Source organism: Rhinolophus ferrumequinum, chromosome 13 (assembly GCF_004115265.2).
Source record: "Rhinolophus ferrumequinum isolate MPI-CBG mRhiFer1 chromosome 13, mRhiFer1_v1.p, whole genome shotgun sequence".
In the NCBI taxonomy this organism is placed as follows: domain Eukaryota; kingdom Metazoa; phylum Chordata; class Mammalia; order Chiroptera; family Rhinolophidae; genus Rhinolophus; species Rhinolophus ferrumequinum.
This window is the reverse complement of record NC_046296.1, coordinates 32,367,537-32,390,676: the sequence shown is the minus strand read 5'-3', so window position 1 is coordinate 32,390,676 and position 23,140 is coordinate 32,367,537. Positions and strand designations below refer to the sequence as shown.

Genomic DNA, 23,140 nt, shown 5'->3' with positions numbered 1-23,140 from the left:
TGTTAAGAAAAAAAAAATCAAAGCAGATTAGTAAGTAGCAGCCATGCTTTTTACTTTGATACATTAGACCGTGTGACACAAAATTGCTAGTATCTCTAAATACTCCTTAAACAAAAAAAAAGCTCTAAAGTTCAATCATAGAAATTTAATTTGTAATGTCCATCTAAATTAAGGTCACCTGTAAAACTAACCTGTATTGAGGTAAGCTTGTTGCTTTCTTCCAAAAACTGCTGTAAAGTAACAACTTCACTTCCAGGGGAACTAGTTTTGATCTTGTGATGTGCTCGACTCTCTAGTGTTTCAGGCATTTTGTGCTGGAGCACTGGACTTGATCTGGTTTGTCTTCTCAAGTATTGGATTGGACTGCTACCACTGCTGGACCAAGCCTCATGGTCATGGAGCAGGCTAAATTCTCCACTGCTATGGCTTTGTGGCCTGCTTTGGATATTAACTGCACCTGCTTTTGGGGTAAATGGGGCGTTCAAAGTTCAATAATAGAAATGAGATTAAAACTATGCAAGTGATAACATTTGTTGACTGGATTCTTATGAAGAGCCAAACTGACTTTCAAGCTTTATTTAGAAATGCTCAGTAAACTATGTTAAACTTTCATAGGTCTAACAATTGCCTGCTTATTTTGTCCACCACAGACTTCCTTATCAGTCTACCATAGCCTGTTTCCTTAGTTAGTCAATTTGACAATTAGTATAAGCTGCACAAGGGCAAAGACTTGCTTTCATCACCATACCCAGAGCCTAAACATACAAAGCAGGCATTTAATACATTTGATCAGTAAATGAATGAATAAATAAGTGAATAATACACTTTTAAAGATTCAGGTTCAAATACAAGTTGACCCTTGAACAACATGAGAGTTAGGGGAGCTGACCTCTCACTCCCTCTGCATATGTTCAAGGGTCAACTGTAATTGAAAACACCTCACAATTTAGAACAAAACATGAACTGTAAATTATTACAGAATATTAAAACCAAAAACTGTTCTAAACGCTAAAAATTCTAATTCTTTGCCTTTCTATGAAGTCTTTACTCCTTTCTTGAAGGCTTCACTGTTCATCCTCAATGAATAATAAAGAAACAATTTTTTAATTTAAATAGCAGGCATACAAGGAAAGTGAAAAGGAGACATGATGTAATTACTTATCAAATATATAGTATTTTATTCTTCATTTAATGTTTGAATCATCTGATTGCTCCTGCTTTCCGCTGTTGGTATGGTGGCTACATAACCTTAAGCTTCTGTTGAGGTTAAGCAACTATATAGAATTACTAGTTCTGGAAAAAAGCTTCCTAAAGTTTATGCTATTTCTTAAGAGTGCAGATTCATTTTCATCAATAGCGAATTGTATATAGTACCGAGATAGAAAATGCAACTTTCCTTGGTTTACTAATCACAGAGAGTAAAGGAGGCCATGAAAGAATTTGGCTCAAGTTATGTAACAATTTTATAGGAGTAAAATTTTCCTAAATTTTCAAATCAGAAAAGAAATACCACATTTTCAGACTACATTTTTTTACTAGATATACAAACATGATTACAAAAATGAAAATATAACCCCTCCTTGAAATCAGATTTTTCAGATCATAGCATTAATGATAAAATAAACCTAAAACTGAGACAAAAGGATTGTATAATACAAAAAGCAACAGAACAATTGCATTCATTATAACTTGAGAATTCTGGATTGTAGAGAATAATTATTTTAACCAACTTTTATAATCTATTAAACAATTCCAGATCTGCATAGGCAGTATACGAAGTATCTTTAAGGAAAAAAGTATTAGTCAAGGCTTCCAGACATTACATAAAAACCTCACTTTAGAACGCGTATTAAAAAATTAAGGGAAAAAATCTTGAAATAATTCTTTACATGAGTTATATGCATCCACTTAGCTCTTGTTACACACATACACACACACAACTGCCTTCTCAAATTAAAAAAAATATTTCCCCTTATTTCATGGATAAATTAAGTACTTCCAAAATACTTTCTGTAATGAGAATTCAATGTACATTCATTATGAGAAAATTAAGGGCCATTTTGAAGACAAAGACTAAACATAACTAAAATAAGGACCTACAGATATTTTTGAAGAATTAAGATTACAATAAAGTATTTTATCTGTGAAGATGAAAAATGGAAATAAGAATGCTCCTGTTTTTACATTTGTATACATTGAAATACATTTGTATTACAATGTGAAAAATATAAAATGTTCAAAGGAACTATGCTCCAAACATAGATGATTTGAATTTCATACTTTACTCCAGAAACTTCACCAATCTCCCATTTAAATTTGGAAACAGATGGAACATATTAATAAATTTACATACAGCATACCTTTGACTTCATGGAGTGAAGCATTATTATTGCTATTGCTAGTGGATGTTCTGCCACTATCAAGGCTTGCTGGTCTTGAAGCTAAATGAAAAAATCAGGAGACAGTGTGATAAAACTTCCAACTGGTGACACTGAACTTTACATTCTGATCACAGAATGCTTTGAGGAAGCAATCATGCATACTCTCACAGGCTGAACATGCCCACAGACAGTTGCATTTTATAGATTAGAGAGCAAAGGAATTTCCACATAGTTCAGTAAGGCACTTAAGAACAGAGGAAACGTCTGAAACAACAGTTGAGATCCAAAGATAAGAAGACAAAGTGTATATTTAGATTTGAATATGATTTGTAGATGGATACTAGGAGTGTATTAGTTGAATAGAGTGAAATTCCAAAAAAAAAAAAAAAGTGCTGGTGATTTGGTCACTTACAACAGATCAGACAAGGAACCCTGCACATTGCGGAGATGCCACGAACAGGAGGCATATGAGCACCTGCACAGTTCATGTCTGGTGTTCCTATCCGTGCAAGGGAAACAACTGCATAGTGAACACGGACCCATTCTACTTCTTAAAGTTCTGCTTATAGATGAAATTCCTTTAGCATGTTATCCATTTATTGTTAATAATTTAGTTTGGTAAGACATGATTTTCCAGGTAGAAATTTAAAAATCTGAAATGTTCAACATTGCTGAAAATGTGGTTTCTTAGAGGTTCATCCTTCACCAAAGTAAACATTTTTTAAACCAATGATAAAAAGTAACTCTTATAACTTTAAACTTATACCAAAATGGCTACAAAATTAGCATTAAGCATTGTGCAGGCATACTTTATAAATGACCTTGACTAAAACAGAGACTATTTAGATGAAGCAGTAACCTTAAGGGGGGCAAAAGGGCATATTAGGCTTGAAAAAAATGACAGAGGTAGCTATGAGATGCAAGTTAGATAAAACATGCTTGCTGGCAATGCCACATTCATGTGTTCAGTGCAAAGAGCCTTAGCATTCCCATTCTGCAGTAATATGTACTCTCCAAATAAAGTTCGTAGCTTACCATGAACTCTTGATCCCGTACTAGAATCATCACTAATACCTTGTGGACTTATGTCTTCAAACGATGTAGCATCTACATAAAATAGCAAAATGGATATAGAAATAATTTTTAGCCAAAAAAAACCCATTATAACATTTTATTTACGCAGAATATGGAAAGTCTTTTTCAATCATGTATAATACATCTTGATTTAACATATTTCATAGACTCAATCAGAAACTGAAACTAGGAGTAAAAAACAGAACAGTGCTGATGAGAGTTGGCTCGTTTAGGGAAAACACCAGAAGCAATGAAACAATCTCCCCTGTGACCCTGCAAAGCAAAGCAAGAGCCTGGGTTGTTCTACATGGTTTTTTCTCTGTTTGAAGTCGTAATGTTTTTAGTTTTTTAAAAAAAGTTTCTATCACTCTCTCCTTTTCTCATACTTTACTTGGTTAACTTTTCCTTTTCTTGTTAGTTCATTAGCTGTTTATTATGAAAGGCGTAGGAAAGATTTTACTTATTTGTATGTTTTAAAAATTTTTGAAATGATTTGAAAATTCTCTCAAATCAAAGCCAGACTGTTTTGATAATTATTTCAGGTTGTTGCTGTCAAAAAAGTACACATGGGAAAGTCACATTAAAATTCCTGTTGCCAACAGTTACACAACAGTGCAAATAGCAGACGGCCTATACCTTTATTATTAACCAACTGCTTGGATCTGAAGCCTGTAGAAGAGTTGACAGTTGAAAAGTTGATGGCTGTAGTAGAGAAGGCCATAGCTCCCAATTCTTTTCTCCTTTTACCCGTTGAAATATCATCAGGAACCTCCAAATTCTCAGTACTACCTGTCCACTGTCCTCCTGCTAGGACCATGGACTGCACCAGGTCATTCATGGCTGGGATGCAAATGAAAGCAAATGAATCAGCATGGTTAATGTATGTGCTTTTATTCCTGTTTTGTATTATACATGATCTGGTTTTTGTCTATGGATTAATGCAAGTGGAAATCAAAAACTATAACCACAAGGTCATTCGAATTATGACATGCATTCAGCTGAATGAAATGAGTAGGCCAAAGGCTGACACATTTCAGTAAATATTTTTATCCCACATCCACCCTTTTTAAAGATACCAAAAGGAATTTTACTCTGTATAACTGCCATGCTTTTGTGGAGTGATATGCATAATAATTAGAAGCCTTCATAATGTGGTTTTGTGGTGATAAAAATGGAATGAACAAAATAAGATGTACAGCAGTTCTTATACAGCATTATTATTGAAAATGATAGAGTCCTTGGTCAGAGCAGGTTACTGAAGAAAATATTCACTTTATGAATCAAATAAGTATACCATTCAATAAAAACCTGAAAGAGATGATAGCCAAAGCAACAGACACTTAATGTGATTACATAATTACTCATTCCACTTAAAAAAAGGAAAACCAGAGTATTATTATATAAAGAATGACAAACATTTTAAAGGGTTACAGGCCATTTTATTTATTTATTTAATCTAGTTCATTAAGGAAATAAATTCCTAATGCTAAAGGTTTTGTTATATTTTCTTTAAATTTCTTCGGGAAAAAATCTCTATGGCATATAAAATTAAAGGGTTTTTTTTTTTCTGCCAACTTTAGAAAGCACTGGAAATTTACGAATATATTATTACATGTATGACTAAACATATGCATGTATATGTATCAGTGAACATACATATAATGCAATTTCAGTGCCACTTTTGGAAAAAAAAAAAATTCTTCCAGCTCCTTGTATTAGAGGAAGACTGTACTTTGCCAAATAAGAAAATTGGCACAGTCCAGAGAAAGGTTAGTGAAAAAATTAGTAATGGAAGCCAGTGTAGTCATTTGAAAGAAGCTGAACTGTCATAAAGTCTTACACATGGAACGACGGTAGCAGGCCTTCATTTTGTCTTTATCCTTCGGTCTGTTCCTCAAAAAGGGCAGTCTTTTCAGTGCAACCACTTTAATGTCAGAGCATGAGGAAAAACAGAAACAGAAAAATGAAAGAAAAAAGGGAGAAGAACAGATGGGAGTTAAATGTTGAAATTAAGGACAGAAATGAATGTCTGAGTTTCAGCTTATGTATGCTATATTAAGGCTATTATTTTCGTGCTGCTGAGTGATAATGAAATATGGAATACGCACTTTGATATTTTAAAATACTTGGAAAAGCACTGAAGACAATGATGAGGAACACATACTTCGAAAGCTTGGATTGGCTAAAGTCCTATAAATACAGGAACTGGTTAGAATTACTAATGGAAGGAACAATTTTTCTAGTTAAGTTGTAAATGTATACCTTTAAAATTAGGGCTACTGGTGGGCCAGAGTATACATGATGAAAATGTACAAGGCTTTTCAATCCTTTATTTTCCGTAACTTTTTAAATTATAAGGCTTTATGGAAAAAATAATTTAGGAAAATGCTAATTCTGTAGGAGTATTTTAGTAATATATATCAACAACAACTATGGTGCCCAGGGGATGTTTATAAGAATCTAAAGAAACTTTAAAATCTTTAGTTATTTTCTTAAGCTTTAATAAAGAAATAGGAATTACTTCTTGGTTTAAACTGAATTCTAGTGCATTATTTAGTAGCACCAATTTAGTAGCACACAATTAGAATGGAAATACGCATTTTTTTGAACGAAGTCAAAAGATAACGAGCAATTATATGACTTTCATTTTACAAAAGATTGGGGAAAAGAGAAAAAAAGTATTTTGACAGTAGTAATAAGTACTAGCACTAAGTTCTGATAAGGCTAAAAGTTAACGAGCAAAATAGACAAGCAAAATAGACAAAAAAATATATATGTATGTGTATCACATTTGTACATATTTGGAAGGGCTTTTTAGGTGAGGCCATTAAAAAGTCAAAGATAGCACTGTAAAAAAAAAATTGTGAATGAAAATTAGGGATATAACTACAGTAGGAGTCATTAGCACAAAAATGAAAATGTTCACTAGAGTCATTAACATTATTAAGCTGCATTTTAATAAGATTTGAAAACAAAAAATTGTTGTATCTTTTTGGAACTGCAATTGAGGGGTTAGGGACCCCAACTTGCCTAATGACTTACAAACATATTGGACACAGCCTTAATAACTATGCTCTTTCTCGGGGTTTGCCATTCTCTTGTAAATAATCAAAGCTCTTTTGACAAACTAACAAGTATCGTTCATTAAGGAGAATGCAATGGACATGCAGCTTTTTAACATATGTGATTGTTATTAGGAATAGTCATGATTCATTTAAGCTTTTGACTTATCATTTCTTTTCTAGCTTGGGAAAACAATGCTATTTTCAATGATTAAAAAAGAAATGAACTGAAAGCAATGTAAAAATGGACACTTAGCTAAAACAAAGCTGAGTGGTTGCAGCATGCACATGTTGTCTAGTTCAGATACTTCCTCTTTCTGTTTTCAACTGTTTCCCAAAGACTGCTTTACTGTCAGACAGATACTCTTCCAAAAGAGACAGGGTAAAAGGAGTTTTAAATTTGCCAGTGGTGGAATGTGACCTTTTTACGGCAATTAGTTTTCAGACAGACAATGTTCTTTTTCCAAACTACACTGAAATTAAGGGGACATTAGCATTGCTGGGTTTTGTGTTTATTTTAAAAATTCTAAATTTGAACAAATTGAAGTAAAGGAAAATATTACTTCCTTTTGATTCTTATTCTGGATGTTTCAGCAAACAGTATGAAGGAATACAGGTTTATATTTAAAACAAACAAGGTGACCTCAAAAAAGACTGTCATGACTTTATGTATACTCTCATATCTGAATTGAAATATCTTCCTTTAATGAAAAAAATTAAGTAGACCCATTACCATTTTTGATTTAATAAAATGTCAGATATTTTAAATCTAAAGATAGTAAATAAAATTAACTCATCTGGCACTCTTTTAAGGAAAATTTGATGATCTCTCTCTACAACAATACTCAGAGGTTTCATGTAGATTTGGCTCACAAGACTAGATAGCAAAAGACACATGTAACAATAATCTTATGTGGGAATATACTATTAAACACCTTTTTTGAGCTTAATATATATACACACACACATATGTATATGTACATATGAAAATATATGTGTATGATTTTTTTGTTTGCGTACTTATGGATTCTAGTTGTTAGGGTGTTAAAGTTGCATTCTGAAATACACTCTATAGTTAATGTCTAATATTCTACACCCAAAACTACTGCCTTTTCAGAGATAATTGCCCTAATGCCAAAACACTATCTATAGTTTTTTGAGTGTTTTGAGAATTATCCATCAAATGACTAGTCTACCCCTGAGTGAAGCAGTAACTGTTTTTGCCTGCTATTTACTTCAAAAGAACACTAGTGAAATTTATATACACGTACATGTATATATGTATAATATGAACATGTAAATTATTCGTATATATAAGATATTTATACATATAAGTCCATTTTTTAAATTTGATGACTCTGGTGACAGAGTGAGTGGATTCAAAATATCCTGTTTACATATTTTATAAGAACATTGATAGTCATCAACTTGACATCTTCAAAGGGCCTATCACTGCTCTCTTTTCTCTTTCTCTTAAAATATATTTCTTTATGCTTTTACTTTGCTCTTGCTGTTTAGCTAAGCACACAAGTAATGAAATAAAAAGATTATAAACTGTATAGGGCACATTATGATGTGATACTTCTATATTAGTAATTTAAAAAATTAGATCACAGGTTTATACAAATTTACATCTCCCCATCTATTTTAACCGATCCTTTATCAAGCAATCTCTCAGTAATGTTCCTAACCTTCAATTATTTCTAAATCTAACATTCTCTTCAAATTCATACCTATTTTTCTTTGCTTCTCCTCAATGTAACTTTACTCCAGTTTGATATCATTAAAGTATATGAGTAAAACCTCATTATAAAATGCCTTATTATTCTATTTTGTTATGATTATGAAAATAAGCTCTGTAAATACTTCTCACTTGCCCCTCATAATCACTCTGTTAGGTATGATGCAAAGATAAAACGCTTGCCCATGTTACTAGAATCAGCAAGTGATGGGTATTCTGGCTCTTATTCCAATGTTCTTTCTACGCCCTTTTACCTCCCTGGTCAAATGATGGTATCTCTGTGTATGGGATATCTCTAAACACACAATAAAGAAACCATGTGTTTATGCATTATTGCAGGATGCAATGACTTTTATCATTCTATGGAGTTAAAAAGAAATGAATTCATTAGACTACCCACAGGGCTGTTGAGATTATTTTAAAGAAATCTTTAGAAAGGATTCTAAACCAATACTAGAGATCACAAGTATTTCAAGAGTTTAAGCACTCACTGCTGCTTTTCTTGGTTCCCAAAGTTTGGCCATCTTCTAAAGAGTTTGAACCTACTGAAGAACTATCTTGACTATCTTGATGGGGTAGTTGAAGAAATCCTTCACTGGAGTCTGAGCGGGTAGGTGTTAAAGTTAGAGATTTCTGACGTTCCCGATTAATATCTTTCTTAGACTTTATCAATTTCCTCATTTTTAGAGTAATCCAGTTGCCTCTCCTGATAGAATAATTTTTAAAAAATTCTTGTCAGTCTAAAATTCAACATATAAGTCCTTCACAAAATTAGATATTTAAAATACGTTTTTTTCCCAGAATAAAAATGAATAAAATTAGGCTAATAGTACCTTCTAGGAGGAGATGGCTCATAAAATTTGTATTGATCCATAATTTTCTCTTCTAATTTCTCCTTTTGTCGTCTTAATTCATTTAACTTATCACTATAAAAATAAAAATTACATTTTAGGACATGCACATTTTGTACAGTTATGAATGATATTAAGTTATTCCGAGAAATGATCTAACTTCTCAAAACATAAAATACAGATACCATAGTTGACAACTGAAAATTTATTAGGTGGTAACAATGGGATTTTTTCCAAGTTTCTTCTTTTCTTTAAATTTACAACTTACTTAAATAAAAGGATATAGGATTTAAAGTTTCAATTCTTCAGTAGGATTTGTTTGAAGATAATGTTCCATATTACAATTTCACCATGACAAAAGAATTCTTTTAACATCTTTTTTACAGCTATTAACATAATATCAACACTGACTTTTCCCCTATTCTCGGATCTTTAGTATCTCATCATTGGAATGAAGGATGATTTAGTATAATTTACACAGGCAAAAAATTAAAATGGATAGTTTGCTTATAATTACAAATATAGTAAATAATCTGGCAACTGCATCTCTATGCAAACGTATTTTTTTCCTTTATGGCAGAATTATTTAGGCTAATTTACTTGCAGAGAATTATTTCCTGCCTTCAGCAAGCATGAGTATACTACACTTTCGCCATCTCTGTTTCATTTTTATGTTCTTATTGGATATATTATATAGAGAAAAATCACAGATCACAGTCCAAAGTAAAATGAACTCTTTAAAAAGAAATGCGATGCCAAAGAATACTATTTGCTCAACATTTAGTGATCATTTATAATGAGGAAGGCATGAGGTGTATATAAAGATGAATAATAAGTAGCCCCGCTCTGATTATAATATAGGAGACAAAAGATATATACATAAATGACTATTAATCCAAGGCAGTAGCAGTGCCCAAACAAAGTACGGTGGAAGTACAATAGGAACTTATAAAAGGGAGAATATTTTTATCTTGGATGACCAAAGAAAAAGGCCACATTAGATAGACTGAAAAAGAAAGGCAAGGATGCTAAATTAATCATTCTTGAGGGGAAGTAGTGATGGAGTTTTGGGTTAAGATTTTGCTCAACAGAAAATCAGAAATATAGAAAGTTTCATTACAAAGTGACATGAAATCTTTGTTTTAGGAACCTTAAACTGAACAATAGAATGGATATATCAGAAAGGATGGAGGTAAAGAATGCATTCAGGAAGCTAATGGGATAGTCTAGTTGAGAGGTAAGGTTGAATTAAAGTAGTGGGGACCACAAGGAACTAAGTTGAGAGATTCTATGGAAGGAGATGCTTTGTGAGCACAAGTTGCCAACAGTTATACCACAGTGCAAACAGCAGATAGCCTAAACCTCCCAATTCTTTTCTCCTTTTTCCTATTGAAATATATCAGGAACCTCCAAATTTTCAGTACTACCTGTTCACTGTCCCTCCTACTAGGACCATGTGACAGAGGCATTCACATAGAAATGCCTGACATGTAAATGCCTGATATTTTAAATTTAAATTTAAAAAGGCAGAATAGATACTAATACTTATAAGTCAATATATAGATACAATCACTGAAACCTTGGAAATGATTAGTCACCAAGGGTCAGAATATTAAGAAGATAAAGCATTGGATAATGCCTCTGCTTAAGGGACTGGAAACTCAAATGCCAAGAGCTTCAGACACACTCACTGCCTCTTAAGCTAAAATACCTCTTATGGCAGAGAGTAAAGGCATACATACCCCTGAAAGGACTGAAGGTGTAGTCCAAAGTGGGCAGCTAAAAATGTGAAATTTCTTTGAAGTTCAGCATTTATCTTAAAAGTTCATGCAAAACTCTAGCTTTTGCTCCATGATATATCTGTGTAGTAATATAAAAATAATGTTCCCTACCCCAAATTTCATAATAAAATTGATGCTTAAAAAAAATGTATAAGGTATCCTGGTTTCCTATGTGCCCTGGCTCACCATCATGTACATTATGTCTGAAAGGCACAGACATATTATGACATTTACTCCTGAGGATAATTCTGGAAGTAGGTGTTATACCTCTATTTTGGAGAAAAAGAAACCAATGATCAAAGAAATGAAGTAACTAGCCTATAATCACAGAGCTTGTGATTAGAAGAATTGGGTTTGGACTTTAGAGGTTTGATTTTAACATCTGGAATTTCTATTACACTATGGTGCTTCTCATTTAGGGACAAGGGAAAGAGAAGACTTTGGTAAAGGTGCATCATGGTGTAATACACAGACTACCCACTGAGCTGCCCAGGCACGAATCCCTGATTTTACCAGATTCCTCTCTTCTCAACGGAAACACAATTTACCAACAATTAAACCCAGTCAATTCTACCTCTTGTATTTGATCTCAAATACCACTGCTTGTGAATTATTTTTCACTAGATTATTACAACAGCCTTCTTAAAACTTACTTCTTGTCTCTATTCTCAGAACCTCCAATCCATACTCTAAAATGTCATCAATGTTTTCAAAATATGCAAATCTGATCATATTACTCCCTTGCTCAAAATTTTCAGCAACTTCTTTGTGTGGCATAGAAAAACCTTTGCGAAGTGACTCCTGAGTATTTATTCACAACTCTGCTGCTCCTACTTCCCAAATTTTGCTCCAGCAAGAATAATTAATTTTTAGATTCTGTACTATATCATAATACACTTTCATCACACCACAGTGTTTTTTCATTTGCTGCTGTCTTGGCCAGTTATGCTCCTCAGGTGAACTCCTATTCAACCTTTAAGTCATAGCTCAAGCAATCATCTTTGGAAAGTTCGCCCTGCCTCTCCCAGACTAAGGTTGCTATATTTCTGTGGTCTCCTACACATACCTCCATTATGGCAATTATTTGTATTTCTTGCTTTATATTACAAGGTCCTCAAGAGCAGGACCCATGTTGTCATGTTAGTATTTTTGATTATTAGCATTGAGCCAGAAACATAAGCATTCAAAAATATATGTTGAAATAATAATGTTGAAAATCAAAAAATATTATTTAGCATTGAGTTTTCTTTGCTATCTGATATAGCAATGATAAAATGATGAGCAATATTTTGGAGTGCAGAATTATTTGGTACCTACATGTACTGTCGTTGTTCAACATGAAAAAGATCCTTGCTTTCCATATTCTGTTCCAACAGTGTTCTGTTCTGTAGCATTAATGTCTGAATTTGATCCAGTAGATGTCGATTTTCTTCTTCTAAATTTCCTTTAAGTTGGCTTAGCAACTGTTTGAACATAAACATTCAATTTTTAAAATACCAACATTTACATTTAACATAAATCACCCAAAACATCTGAAAAACATAAACAAAATTTAACTGTACATAAAACTTCAGACTTAAGTCTCCTGCTATTTGAACAATTAAGTGGTTGCACTTTGATCTGAAGATGAGTGATTAGTAATAAGGACAGCTAAAGCACTGGCTTATGTGCTGTACAGATATATTTTCATAATTCTCATGAACACTGGGTTTAACATGTAATAAATTATCTAGTTCCAAAACCACTGCTTTCTTCAAAACTGTTTAACTTTTAGTCTGAAAGCTAGATTCAAATCCCTGGCCGTCTATTTCAGTAGCTATGAAACACTGGACAAGTTAGTTAATTCTCTGAGCTTCAATGACCTCATCTATAAAGTAAGAATAATAATTCCCATCCCCCAAGACTTTTGCAAAGATTAAATAATATATATAAAGTACCTGGTGTCGTGCCTACGGCATGCAGTAGGTACTTAAGATACTTCATTCTTCCCCCAAACACTGTGTTCAAGGAACCTTAAAAGTCTGTATATAGTTTTTGTGGCTTGAACAAAGGAGTTAGACAATCTTGCCAATGGTTGATATTACTATTAATAGCTCATATTACTGATAGTTGGGTTACTAGCAACATTGAGCTGCTTTTCCTCCGTAGTTAATAGAAACTGGAAATATGCTTAGGTAGGCCAGGGATTCCAACAGAAGTCTCAGAAAACCCAAACTAGTGATTCTCAAAATTTTGCATCACTTTTAAGTATATTTTTAAAAAAATGTACATTTCTGGGTGTTAGCATTCAAATTCAGCGGTCTGGAGTAGAGCCAGAGATCTATATTAAAAAAAAAATTACCAAAAATAACCCTTACTTAAAAAAAAAAAAATCTAAACAAACATTTAAAAAAGCCTCAAAAAGTACAGAAAAGCTGTTTATGAATATCCATAAACAGCCATCTAGAGATAACTGTCAATATTGTGCTGTTTGTTTTATCTATATATCACTAAATTGAAACATAACATGTGGCAGATTCATTGCAAAATTGAATCCAGTTCTCCTCCCTGTACCTAATCCTCTTACAATGTGACTCTCACTCTTCCCATCAAGTAGTGAAATCTATTTTCTCTCTTCTTGAATTTGGAATGCCTTTGGCCAAGAGGAGATGGAAGTGATGGTGTGACAGTTCCAAGCCTAGGCCTCAAGAGGCCTTACGTGCCTTCACTCAGTCTCTTGGACTCCTGCTGGAGGATGAGAGACCACGTAAACAGTGAAGAGTTGTGCTAGCTGGGGCCACTCTAGACCAGCCAGCCCTCAGCGTACATGCCAGCTAACTGCAGGAGGAAGACCTACTAAGTAAGATCAACTATCTTGGTCCACACATTAGATTAGCATAACTGCCTAATTGACCAACAGGCTCATAAGCAAAAATAAATGTTCACTGTCCATTATGGTTGTTATATAGAATTATCATGTCAACAGACAGTGATAAGACATTGATAAAAATTTGTTCCTTTTTCTGTATATAAGAAAAAGGAACAAATTTTAAGTGTATGTACAGCTCAATGAATCATCCCAAAGTGAACACACGTGTGAAACCAGCACCCAAATCAAGAAACAGTACATTAATTATATTCCAGAAGTACTCATTGTGGTCTCTTCCAATCACCATCCCTTCCCACAAAGATATAGATTAATATTTTCACTCCTTCCAAACTATGTTATATGACTTAGACCGTAGCCAAGAGTTAACATTTGACTCAAGTTGGGACAATCAGCCAGTTAAGTAGGTACTAGGGCCCTTTCTGATCTCTCCTGAGCAGCTTTCCAGTCCACTAGTGACCTGTGGGACCTTATCAAGACCTGCTATGACTGGCTGCCTCATTGCTTGGATCTCCCAGTTAAATTTCTGATAGGTTTGTTGATCTGTTGCTTGTCCCAACCAATATTCCAACCTCAGGCTATCTGATAATTGGCCTTTGACAACTCTCCAGGACACAGGGGGAGGGAATGGGAAAGGGAGAAGTCACAACACCTCAGACAACCATAGTTCCTACCCAAAGTTGATTAGTTTTTAATAAATGCTTCTCAATTTGTTATATGCTTTTGCTTGAGTTCCAGAGTCCTAAAATGATTGTTTTTGACAGTTTTGTCCAATTTTATTGTTCCTTGGGGAGTTGATTCTTCATGTTCCTCACTTTACCATTTTGTAGGTTCATTAACCCAATTATATTTTTTCAAGACTTTTGTAAATCACAGGCAGAATCAATGTCTTATGCTTTCTGAGCCTTGTTTAATAATTATATGTATATGCTTTCAAACTCATTTTTCTTTTTATTGGTTTATAATTTCAGACAAAAAGTTATAAGGTATTACTTTTCTTATATAATCTATTCTAATTCTGTTTAAGGGTTTGTTTCAGTGTTGGTTCCCTAAAAGTTCCATGAATTCAGGTGTTAAGCTATATTCAAACTCTAATTATTTAGATACCAATCATAAAATTTAAAGATTACGTAAGGCTTTCAATATCCTTTTTATATTTCAAAACATTTATCACTTTATCAAACCTTTGTAGGAAGAGGCATGTAATTATGTTAAGAATGGAACTGTGTACAGAAGGCATATCATTTCTATAGAAAACCCTCCAATGGCTCCCTATTTTACCCAGAATAAAAGTCAAAGTTTTTTTACAATGGCTTATAAGGTAACATGCCCGACCCAGGCACATCTCTGATCTCATCTCCTACTGCTCTCCCCTTTGCTCATTCCATTCCCACCACACTGGCCTCCTTGAGTGTTCCTGAAACACACCAGGATCCCCCGGCCTTAGGGTCAACGCATTGGCTGTTTGCCTGGAATATTCTTTCCCCAGATATCCACACAATACCCCAATGTCCTTCAAATTTTTGTTCAACGATGCCTAGTTAAAATTTCAATCTACACTACTCCCCCATCCACCCTGGAAATCCCCTTTACCCTACTCTATTTTCACTTGCACATAACTTATCCTGTAACATACCATATGTTGCAGACTAATTTTCAAAATAGTTACAGCAGTATTGCCTGTCCATGTAAGCTTCCAGAATCTTGCCATTCTCCATTAAGAGGCTGAGTCTATTTCTCTTCCCCTTGAACCTGGATGGGACTTTGACTGCCCCAATGAACACAATGCAGGGGGAATGATGCTGCATGACTTCTGAGGCTTGATCATTAAAGCAGAGATGGTTTTTTCTGGTTCTGAAAAACCAGTCCAAACCAGTCCATGGGGAGAGACCACAGGGAGAGGAAATTGATACCTCCAGCTGATAGCCAGCATCAACCACCAAACATGCATCAGCCTCTCAATCTTCCAGCTGAGGGCCTAGCTGCAAGTGGAGCAGAGACAAACTGGCCCCTCTGTTCCTGTCCAAATTCCAACTCACATAATCTGTGCATAATAAATTGTTGTTTTGTACCACTAAGCTTTGGGGTAATTTGCTACATAGCCATATGTAACGAAGCACTAAACACTACGTATTTCACCTATTTATTATATTTATTGTCTGTTTCCTTCAACCAAAATGTAAACTCTACAAGGGGAGAGATTTTTACCTTTTTGGTTTATTACTATGTGCCAGGTGGTCAACAAGGACATGATTATACAATTTTCAAAGTATCTGAAAATGTAAGTTTAATAATAAAAAAAAATTGAAATTAATGATTTAGGAGGTCTTACTGAATTACTTCTGAATTTCAATTATCCCTTACCAACTCTTTTAGAAATACCCTACTAAATATATAGTGCCATTGTCATAACATTATTTAGTTTTTAGTTGTGTCTTGATGCTTAAAGGAAGGAACCAGTGATTACACATGTTAGAGCTCACCTCACACTGGTTATTTAGCTTGGTGGACGTGATGTCCAACTGTTGATATTGTTCCTTTAGCTTTGAAAATTCAGCTTCTAATCTTGTTTGTTCCAGTTTGGAATTATTTAGAAGACTTTTCAAATTTTTATGGTCGGTTTGTAAAACTTCAGTCTCTTTTAAAAGCTGATTATATGTATGATTCAACCTACAATTAGAAATCATGATAGAAATAGAATTAGATTCTCTTAAAATAATTTTCACATTTCACATTTACACAATGTGAAAATGCTGTAAATCACATTTAGACATATTTAGGAAATATAAAGAATCCTTTTGCCAGTTACTAAACTGATCAAGAATCAGTTTCTAGTCTGTAAAAACTAGATTTTTTAAAAAATGAGTTCTTTTTTCCCTTGAAAAGAAATATTTCAGCATTTAAATATGTTGAAAATGTAAAGATATGCAAAATTTTACCATATAAAATTTAAAGTATTAATAGGAAAAAAGACAAAAGAGAACATGACCAATCCAGATTTGATTTCATGGAAAATTCAAACATTCTAAAATTCAACATGGAAATTCAAGAAAGATCAGACCAAGAGAATTAATCCAGTATGGGACGTGATAGTCTATCACTTCGTTGCCAGATCACTGAGAAGTACAGGCTTAAACCAAAATTTCAGTTACTGAGATTGCTCAGTAACTGAATTTCAGTTGTGGCAAATTATTTATATTTATGCAGTCACCAATAATTAGGAGTAAATTTTAGATTATTTGTAAAAATCAAACTATAGCCTTTTTGGTTTCTTACCACTATTCTACTTTCAGAACAAGGTCCACTGATCTCTAAGAGCAATGATCAAAAAACTTTTTCTGTAAAGGACTAGAGAGTAAATAGCTCTTATGGGCCACATGTAGTCTATTGCATGCTCTTCTTTTCTGTTTTCCCCACAGCCTTTTAAAATGTAAAAATTGTTTAGTTTGGGGGCTGTACTCAAACAGTCTGCATGCTGGATATGGCCTACTACTTGGCTGTAGTTTACCGACTTTATCTTATGGAATTAAGATCAGGAAGCCACAAGAGGAGGAGGTAGCCAAAAAAAAAAAAACTTTTGCTTGGGATGGTACTTCTTCAGAACATCTAATAATTTACTTCAACTCATTCCCCAAAGAATTTGAGTCAGCTTACAAGAATTACAAATAAAAATAATAAATTTAAAAAATCAAGACTGGGTAAAAAAATAAAACGGCAAGACCAGAAACATAGAAACAAGTATATGCTCCACATATAGGATGAATCCATGAATGAATGCATGTCATGAGTATAACACCTGGTCAAACCTAACTGAGACATACGGACAGTTACATAGTATATCAGTAGCTACGGAAATCAAAGATTTTCCTACTGATACTTCATGGAGGTGGGGGTAGGATATGAAGAGATATACAGTGTCCTCAATCTCATCTATGGCAAATGCTAAAATGAGCTCTTCAAGAGAGTTTATTACTTGTCCCTCAAAGCTGAGAACATTGACACCAAAATGCAATTCAGTGAGCACAATTCTAAAGAGGCCAAGACAACCTAGTCCACGTAAGAAACTTTCTTGGTTTGGCATTAAGATTAAAATTTAGGCTACTTAGAGGAATGGATAAATTATTGCTCTTCAGACAAACCTTCATAAATATTGTTTTGGTGAAACAGCTCTTTCAGGTTTTATTTAAAGCCTTTTCTTCCTTTTGAACACAGACATGAGTGCATAAAAGCTGGGCAAGAACAGATTTGAGAGACAGAAATTGCTCACTTGTAGCAAGTTCAACAGACAAAAATTGGTATAGCAGACTAGCAAAAAAAAAAGGAAGACATAAAGAATCAGGTTTCATTCCATCTGTCTCAATAAAGAATCAGGTTTCATTACATCTGTCTCAATAAACGCTGTCAAGGTACAAAAATGTCATTATATAATGTGGCTTAAAAACGTAATTAGTTGACTAAATCAAGAGAGAAACAATGAAAGAAAACAGGAGATGTAAGTTTTTGTCTATGCCATTCTATAGCTAGCTGCATGATTTTGTTGGGTAATTTACTTATTGACCTGGGGTCTTTTTTCAAAATTGTAAGTTATAGAGGGTACTGCAAAGGTACAGTATACACTTTGGATGTAATGAATAATATGAAAACTAAAATACATAAATATTTATTACCTATCATTTTCACCACAAAGTTTCTTGTATTCTGCAGCTATAGTCTCATGGTTTTTGTTTTCAAGCAGCATTTTTTCCTGTTCTACTTTCAGTGTTTTTTCCAAATCTTCCAACTGTCCTTTCTGTTTTAGTAACTGATTGTAACTGGAAAAAAAGTTAGGTATTTGGGTTATAATATTTTTTTAGGAAAAAAGAAATTTTAGAATGAACAAAACAAAAACAAAACAAGTAACTTATTAGTATCACATAAAACACATGTAAATTTATATAAATTTCCTATATACATTAGACCTGTTTAACACGTACCATTATATTACCCAAAGAAAATTGGTTTTAAATTAAAAACACAAAAAATATAATAAATTACCGGTCTTCGAGGTCTTTATGTTCCACCTCAAGATTTTTGTGGGCAGACTTTAGAGTTCCATGTTTAGCAATGAGAGATTCATACTCTGAAGCCTGCCGTTCATGAAGAAGTTCTAGCTTCTCATGATCTCTGATCAGAGAATCATAGAGAGATTTCAGATCTTCTCGCTCTTTGATTACAGATTCATTTTCATTTTCTAAGGAAGACTGCTGGATTAGGAGTTGTGCATTCTGGTTCATAAGTGAGGTACTTTGGGAATTAAGTGTGGAATTTTCAACCTGTAAAAATGCATATTGTTATCAAATATAAGAAAAATAGCTTATGTTTTTCTTTTTTTTTAAATAAAGGATTACATCAACTTTAGGAAGCTCTAAATAAATCAAAGCAGATATATGCACATTATACTGATAAAATTTGGATTTTAATGTCCCTAAGAACAAGGCTACCATTTAATTTTGATTTTTACTAGTTGGTATACTCCATATATTATGAGATCTATATGAGCTATATATCATATATATGTTTTGGGTTGAATTATTTTAAATGAAGGTGATTAGCAACAAATTGTATTCCACTCATGAAAAAGTACAGAATTTGAAATGCTAGTTTATCATTTGCTAAAAGTTGAGAGTTCATAGAACCGAAAAATTTCTTGTGATAATTCAATTGGAATTTTTCTTGAGTCTAAATTATATTAGCATCTACTTTACCATTTGGAAAAGAGTTACAGAAAGACTAACTTTAATGTTCAGAGTGAGAACTTCTTTTTCTTCTGCTATTTAAGAGATTTTAGAGAGTTGTACCTCTCCCACCTGATTGCTCTATTTGAAAAAGACACTGGTAATGTTAAGTGTAAGATGGATCCTTTGAATTAAGGACTTATCTGAAGACAAAATCCTCATGCTGTGTTCTTTTCCAATAACTTAACCAATAAGAAAGCTGTAAAAATCAAACAAGGAATCGTATACTGCAACCATACTCTAAAGTAAAGGTTTCTACCTGATTAATTATAATCAAATTGTTTATGATGAAATTATTTTCATTTTATTTATATTTCTTGAGTGAATTCATTAATAAATATTTAGAGGCTCTGACATTTAAAAATGCTGATGTCTGAAAGCTTGGAGTAGCAGTAATAGAAATATTTTAATTTATCTTCAATTAACTGTTGAATTCATTCACTAAGAAACAATGTTACTATGTCTGGTCACTCTTATTTTAGTAGCATAATTCAAGACTTTGGTTGCATATACCCCAAATATTACATTACAACCTGAAGCTTGGCATTCTGTGTTTGAAGAGTAGTATTCTGCTCCTGTAATGACACTGTCTGCCTCTGAAGTGCAAGAATCTGAGCCTGCAAATTATTGTTCTGTGTCTCAAGCTGTTTCAGTTGAGTTTTCAATGCTTGCTTCTCTGCTTGCAGTGTAGCATTCTTAATAAAGAAAACATACATATTAAAAGCAACATCAAACATATTTCTCTTTAACACATACTGGAATTTTGTATGAATATTTAGTACCATTATAATCCAAAAAAATCCTAACAATCTTAAAATTTTCCCTCTATCCTAAATTGTAAACATATTTAATCTAAGAAAAAGAAAGCGATAATCATAAAACCCTAATATACTATCATGTCTGTTATCTGTATGCTTCATAATGTCTGAAAAATAAAATACTCCATTTTAAATATATTGACTAATATAAGAAACTAGAATGGGATTGTCAGTTAAATGGTTTTTACACTGCTCAAAAGTGCCCAGAGTGTCCAGAATGAGTGGGACTGTGTCTAATCTCATTAGTGGAGTTCTCCTTTTCTAACTGCCCGAAGGGCAATATTTATATATATGGTGGTCCCAGAGAGAGCAGCAAAAACTAAGTATTTTATAAACACAAATATTTGGAAGAGAAGCAAAAACAATCTTAACCATCTGTTTAAAAAATTTAGTGCATAATAGACTTAACAGATGTTACATATTTTCTTTAGTGATTTTTTTTTTCATGGTATAAAACATTCACTAATACTCTATTTCATCCAGAGGACTTCTGGAGCAAATTCAAACACAACATACCATTTTCAATTTTTCCAGTACATGAGGCCATATTTCAATTTTATTGTTAAATGGTTGAATTACTGTACAAATCATAGGTCTTTACATTTAATGTGCTAGATATTAAAATACTTGTCATGAATGTTATATTTTTCAGGATTATTTCTAAATAACATTTCATAAAAAAGTTCGCATCAGAAAGTAGAAACAAAGAACCCTTTAGAAAACTGAAATAATACTTTACTACACAAAAAGGCCAAAATTTGTATGTAACTGCGATATGCATAAAAAGTTACAACTGAATCCCAACAAATCATTTTTATCATATCTACATTAAGGGGCAAATATAACAATTCACTTTATAGGGTTTCATGTTATGTATACTACATGTCACCGTATAACAAGGAAGTCATGATTTAATCCACGTATTACACCATCAAATCAAAGCTGAGGAAGCAAAATGCTTCAAGATGGCTTTTGATATTGTACATCTTTTGTTCATTTAATCAAATAAAAAGGATGAAAAAAATTTATACTGAAATAATAATATAGAATACTGATATATTTATATACCATCTTGACACACCAAAGAGATAAACCATTTTTCACCTACATATGTTAAGTGCTATTGTAGTTCAGCTCTTTGGAAACCACAATGTAAAAGTCTACTGATCACTAGGAATAAGGAAAATGCCTGTAGTCTGTAATGAATAGAAGAAATAGCTGAAAGTAGAAAGGATATATCAGAACAGGAAAAATTTACAACGGGAAAATAAGAGGTTAGCAAATATACTGGTAAATACACAAAAAATTACCAGTCTAATAATATAGGGCTAGCCATCTTTATAAAACCATTACCTAAATTGGCTAAAATATGACGACCGATTAATTTTTTTTTCCAATGGAAATTTATAAAGTAAATGGGAAAAGAGATTTAGCTTGTAGGACTTTACATGCCAGCCAAATTGTCTGAAATGTAATTGTTAATTCAAATGACTGATATACAGAGGGTGCCAAAAAAAGGGAAACATTTTAAGAAAGAAAAAACTGTATTAAAATTACGCTGATGGTCACTTTTAATACCTCTTATAATTGCAGAAGTCAAATGTGATTTGTATTCATCTTTTGTTATTGGTATATATTGAGTATTACAATTTTAATAGTATTTTTCCTTTCTCAAAATGTATATACATATTTTTGGCACCCTCTGTGTATTTGTGTGTGTGTGTGCGTATCACTGAATAATTAAAAATAGGCACTCATACGGGTCCTATAAATACATGAAAAGTTATGAAATAGTTTGTTAATAATGTAAAACATGCAAATTAAAATATCTCCTATCACTTTAACAAAAATTAAAAGGCTGGTAATACCCAATGTTAATCGAGAAAAATAGGTACTCTTAGTGAGATTTAAAATTGATGTGACTTTGAAAGGCTAATACAATGATATTAAAATTAACCATTAAAATTAAACATATACACAAACACACACTCTGATATGTATATATACCCTTGGGCCTACAAACTGCACTGTCAGGAATTTACCACCTTATGAACATGTTTAAACATGTATTTCCATTGCAGCAAAATCTGAAAATAACCTAAATGTCCATCAATGTGGTATTTATTTTAATAAATTATGCTAACATCCACACTATGGAATAACATGTACTCATTAAACATGACAGATCTATATCTGCTAAAATAGAAAGATCTCCAAGATAAATGCGAATAAAAATATTGTACAGTATGACCCACAGGTATAAATTTGTAAAGGCGATATACTTCTATGCATAGATAAATTACAAACATTTTTCTGGGAAGATAGACTGTTTATAGTGATTATTTCTTGGATGAGAAAGTAGGAATAAATGGTATGAGACATTAATTTTTGGCTTTATGGCTTAAAATTTTTAAAGTTAAATTAAAAAACAGTAACAACCACAATTATTTTATTTGTTAGCATGTAAGTTCCTAAAGCTCATTCATCTTTGAAGGATAAATGGTTGTTTAAATTGTTTAATTAATATTTATTGTTAAATATTTACTGGACTTGTTGGCAAATATTTATCAGATATCTGCTATCTACCAGGCATTATTCTATACACTGAAGGCACAGTGGTGGGAAGAAAAAGACAAGCTACCTGCTTACAAGGAGCTTTCTTTTACAGTAGTTAAACCACATATAAGTTAATAAAAAATTTAATTTCACAAGTGAAAGATGCTATGAAAAAGCTAAGTACAGCAGTGGTGTGATGGTGACTGGTTTAGGTGGGGGATACCTACTGTATTAGG

At 32.9% G+C, this 23,140-nt stretch overlaps 1 protein-coding gene across 6 annotated transcripts in view; it reads right to left on the bottom strand.

The window, feature by feature from the left end:
- The window catches only part of CCDC88A (coiled-coil domain containing 88A), a 114,784-nt gene that overhangs the window by 5,530 nt on the left and 86,114 nt on the right, over nt 1-23,140 (bottom strand). For 2 of the 6 annotated variants that reach the window (XM_033125380.1, XM_033125375.1), the window contains exons 19-30: nt 20,064-20,225; nt 18,791-19,068; nt 18,424-18,567; nt 16,240-16,426; nt 12,208-12,353; nt 9,092-9,184; nt 8,750-8,964; nt 5,296-5,379; nt 4,092-4,295; nt 3,417-3,488; nt 2,361-2,441; nt 192-460 (exon numbers count right to left, since the gene is read on the bottom strand). In XM_033125380.1, the coding sequence (XP_032981271.1) occupies nt 192-460; nt 2,361-2,441; nt 3,417-3,488; nt 4,092-4,295; nt 5,296-5,379; nt 8,750-8,964; nt 9,092-9,184; nt 12,208-12,353; nt 16,240-16,426; nt 18,424-18,567; nt 18,791-19,068; nt 20,064-20,225 (1,935 nt within the window). The remainder of the gene's footprint in view (nt 1-191; nt 461-2,360; nt 2,442-3,416; nt 3,489-4,091; nt 4,296-5,295; nt 5,380-8,749; nt 8,965-9,091; nt 9,185-12,207; nt 12,354-16,239; nt 16,427-18,423; nt 18,568-18,790; nt 19,069-20,063; nt 20,226-23,140) is intronic. The other 4 variants (XM_033125381.1, XM_033125377.1, XM_033125376.1 and 1 more) reach the window with 3 other exon arrangements.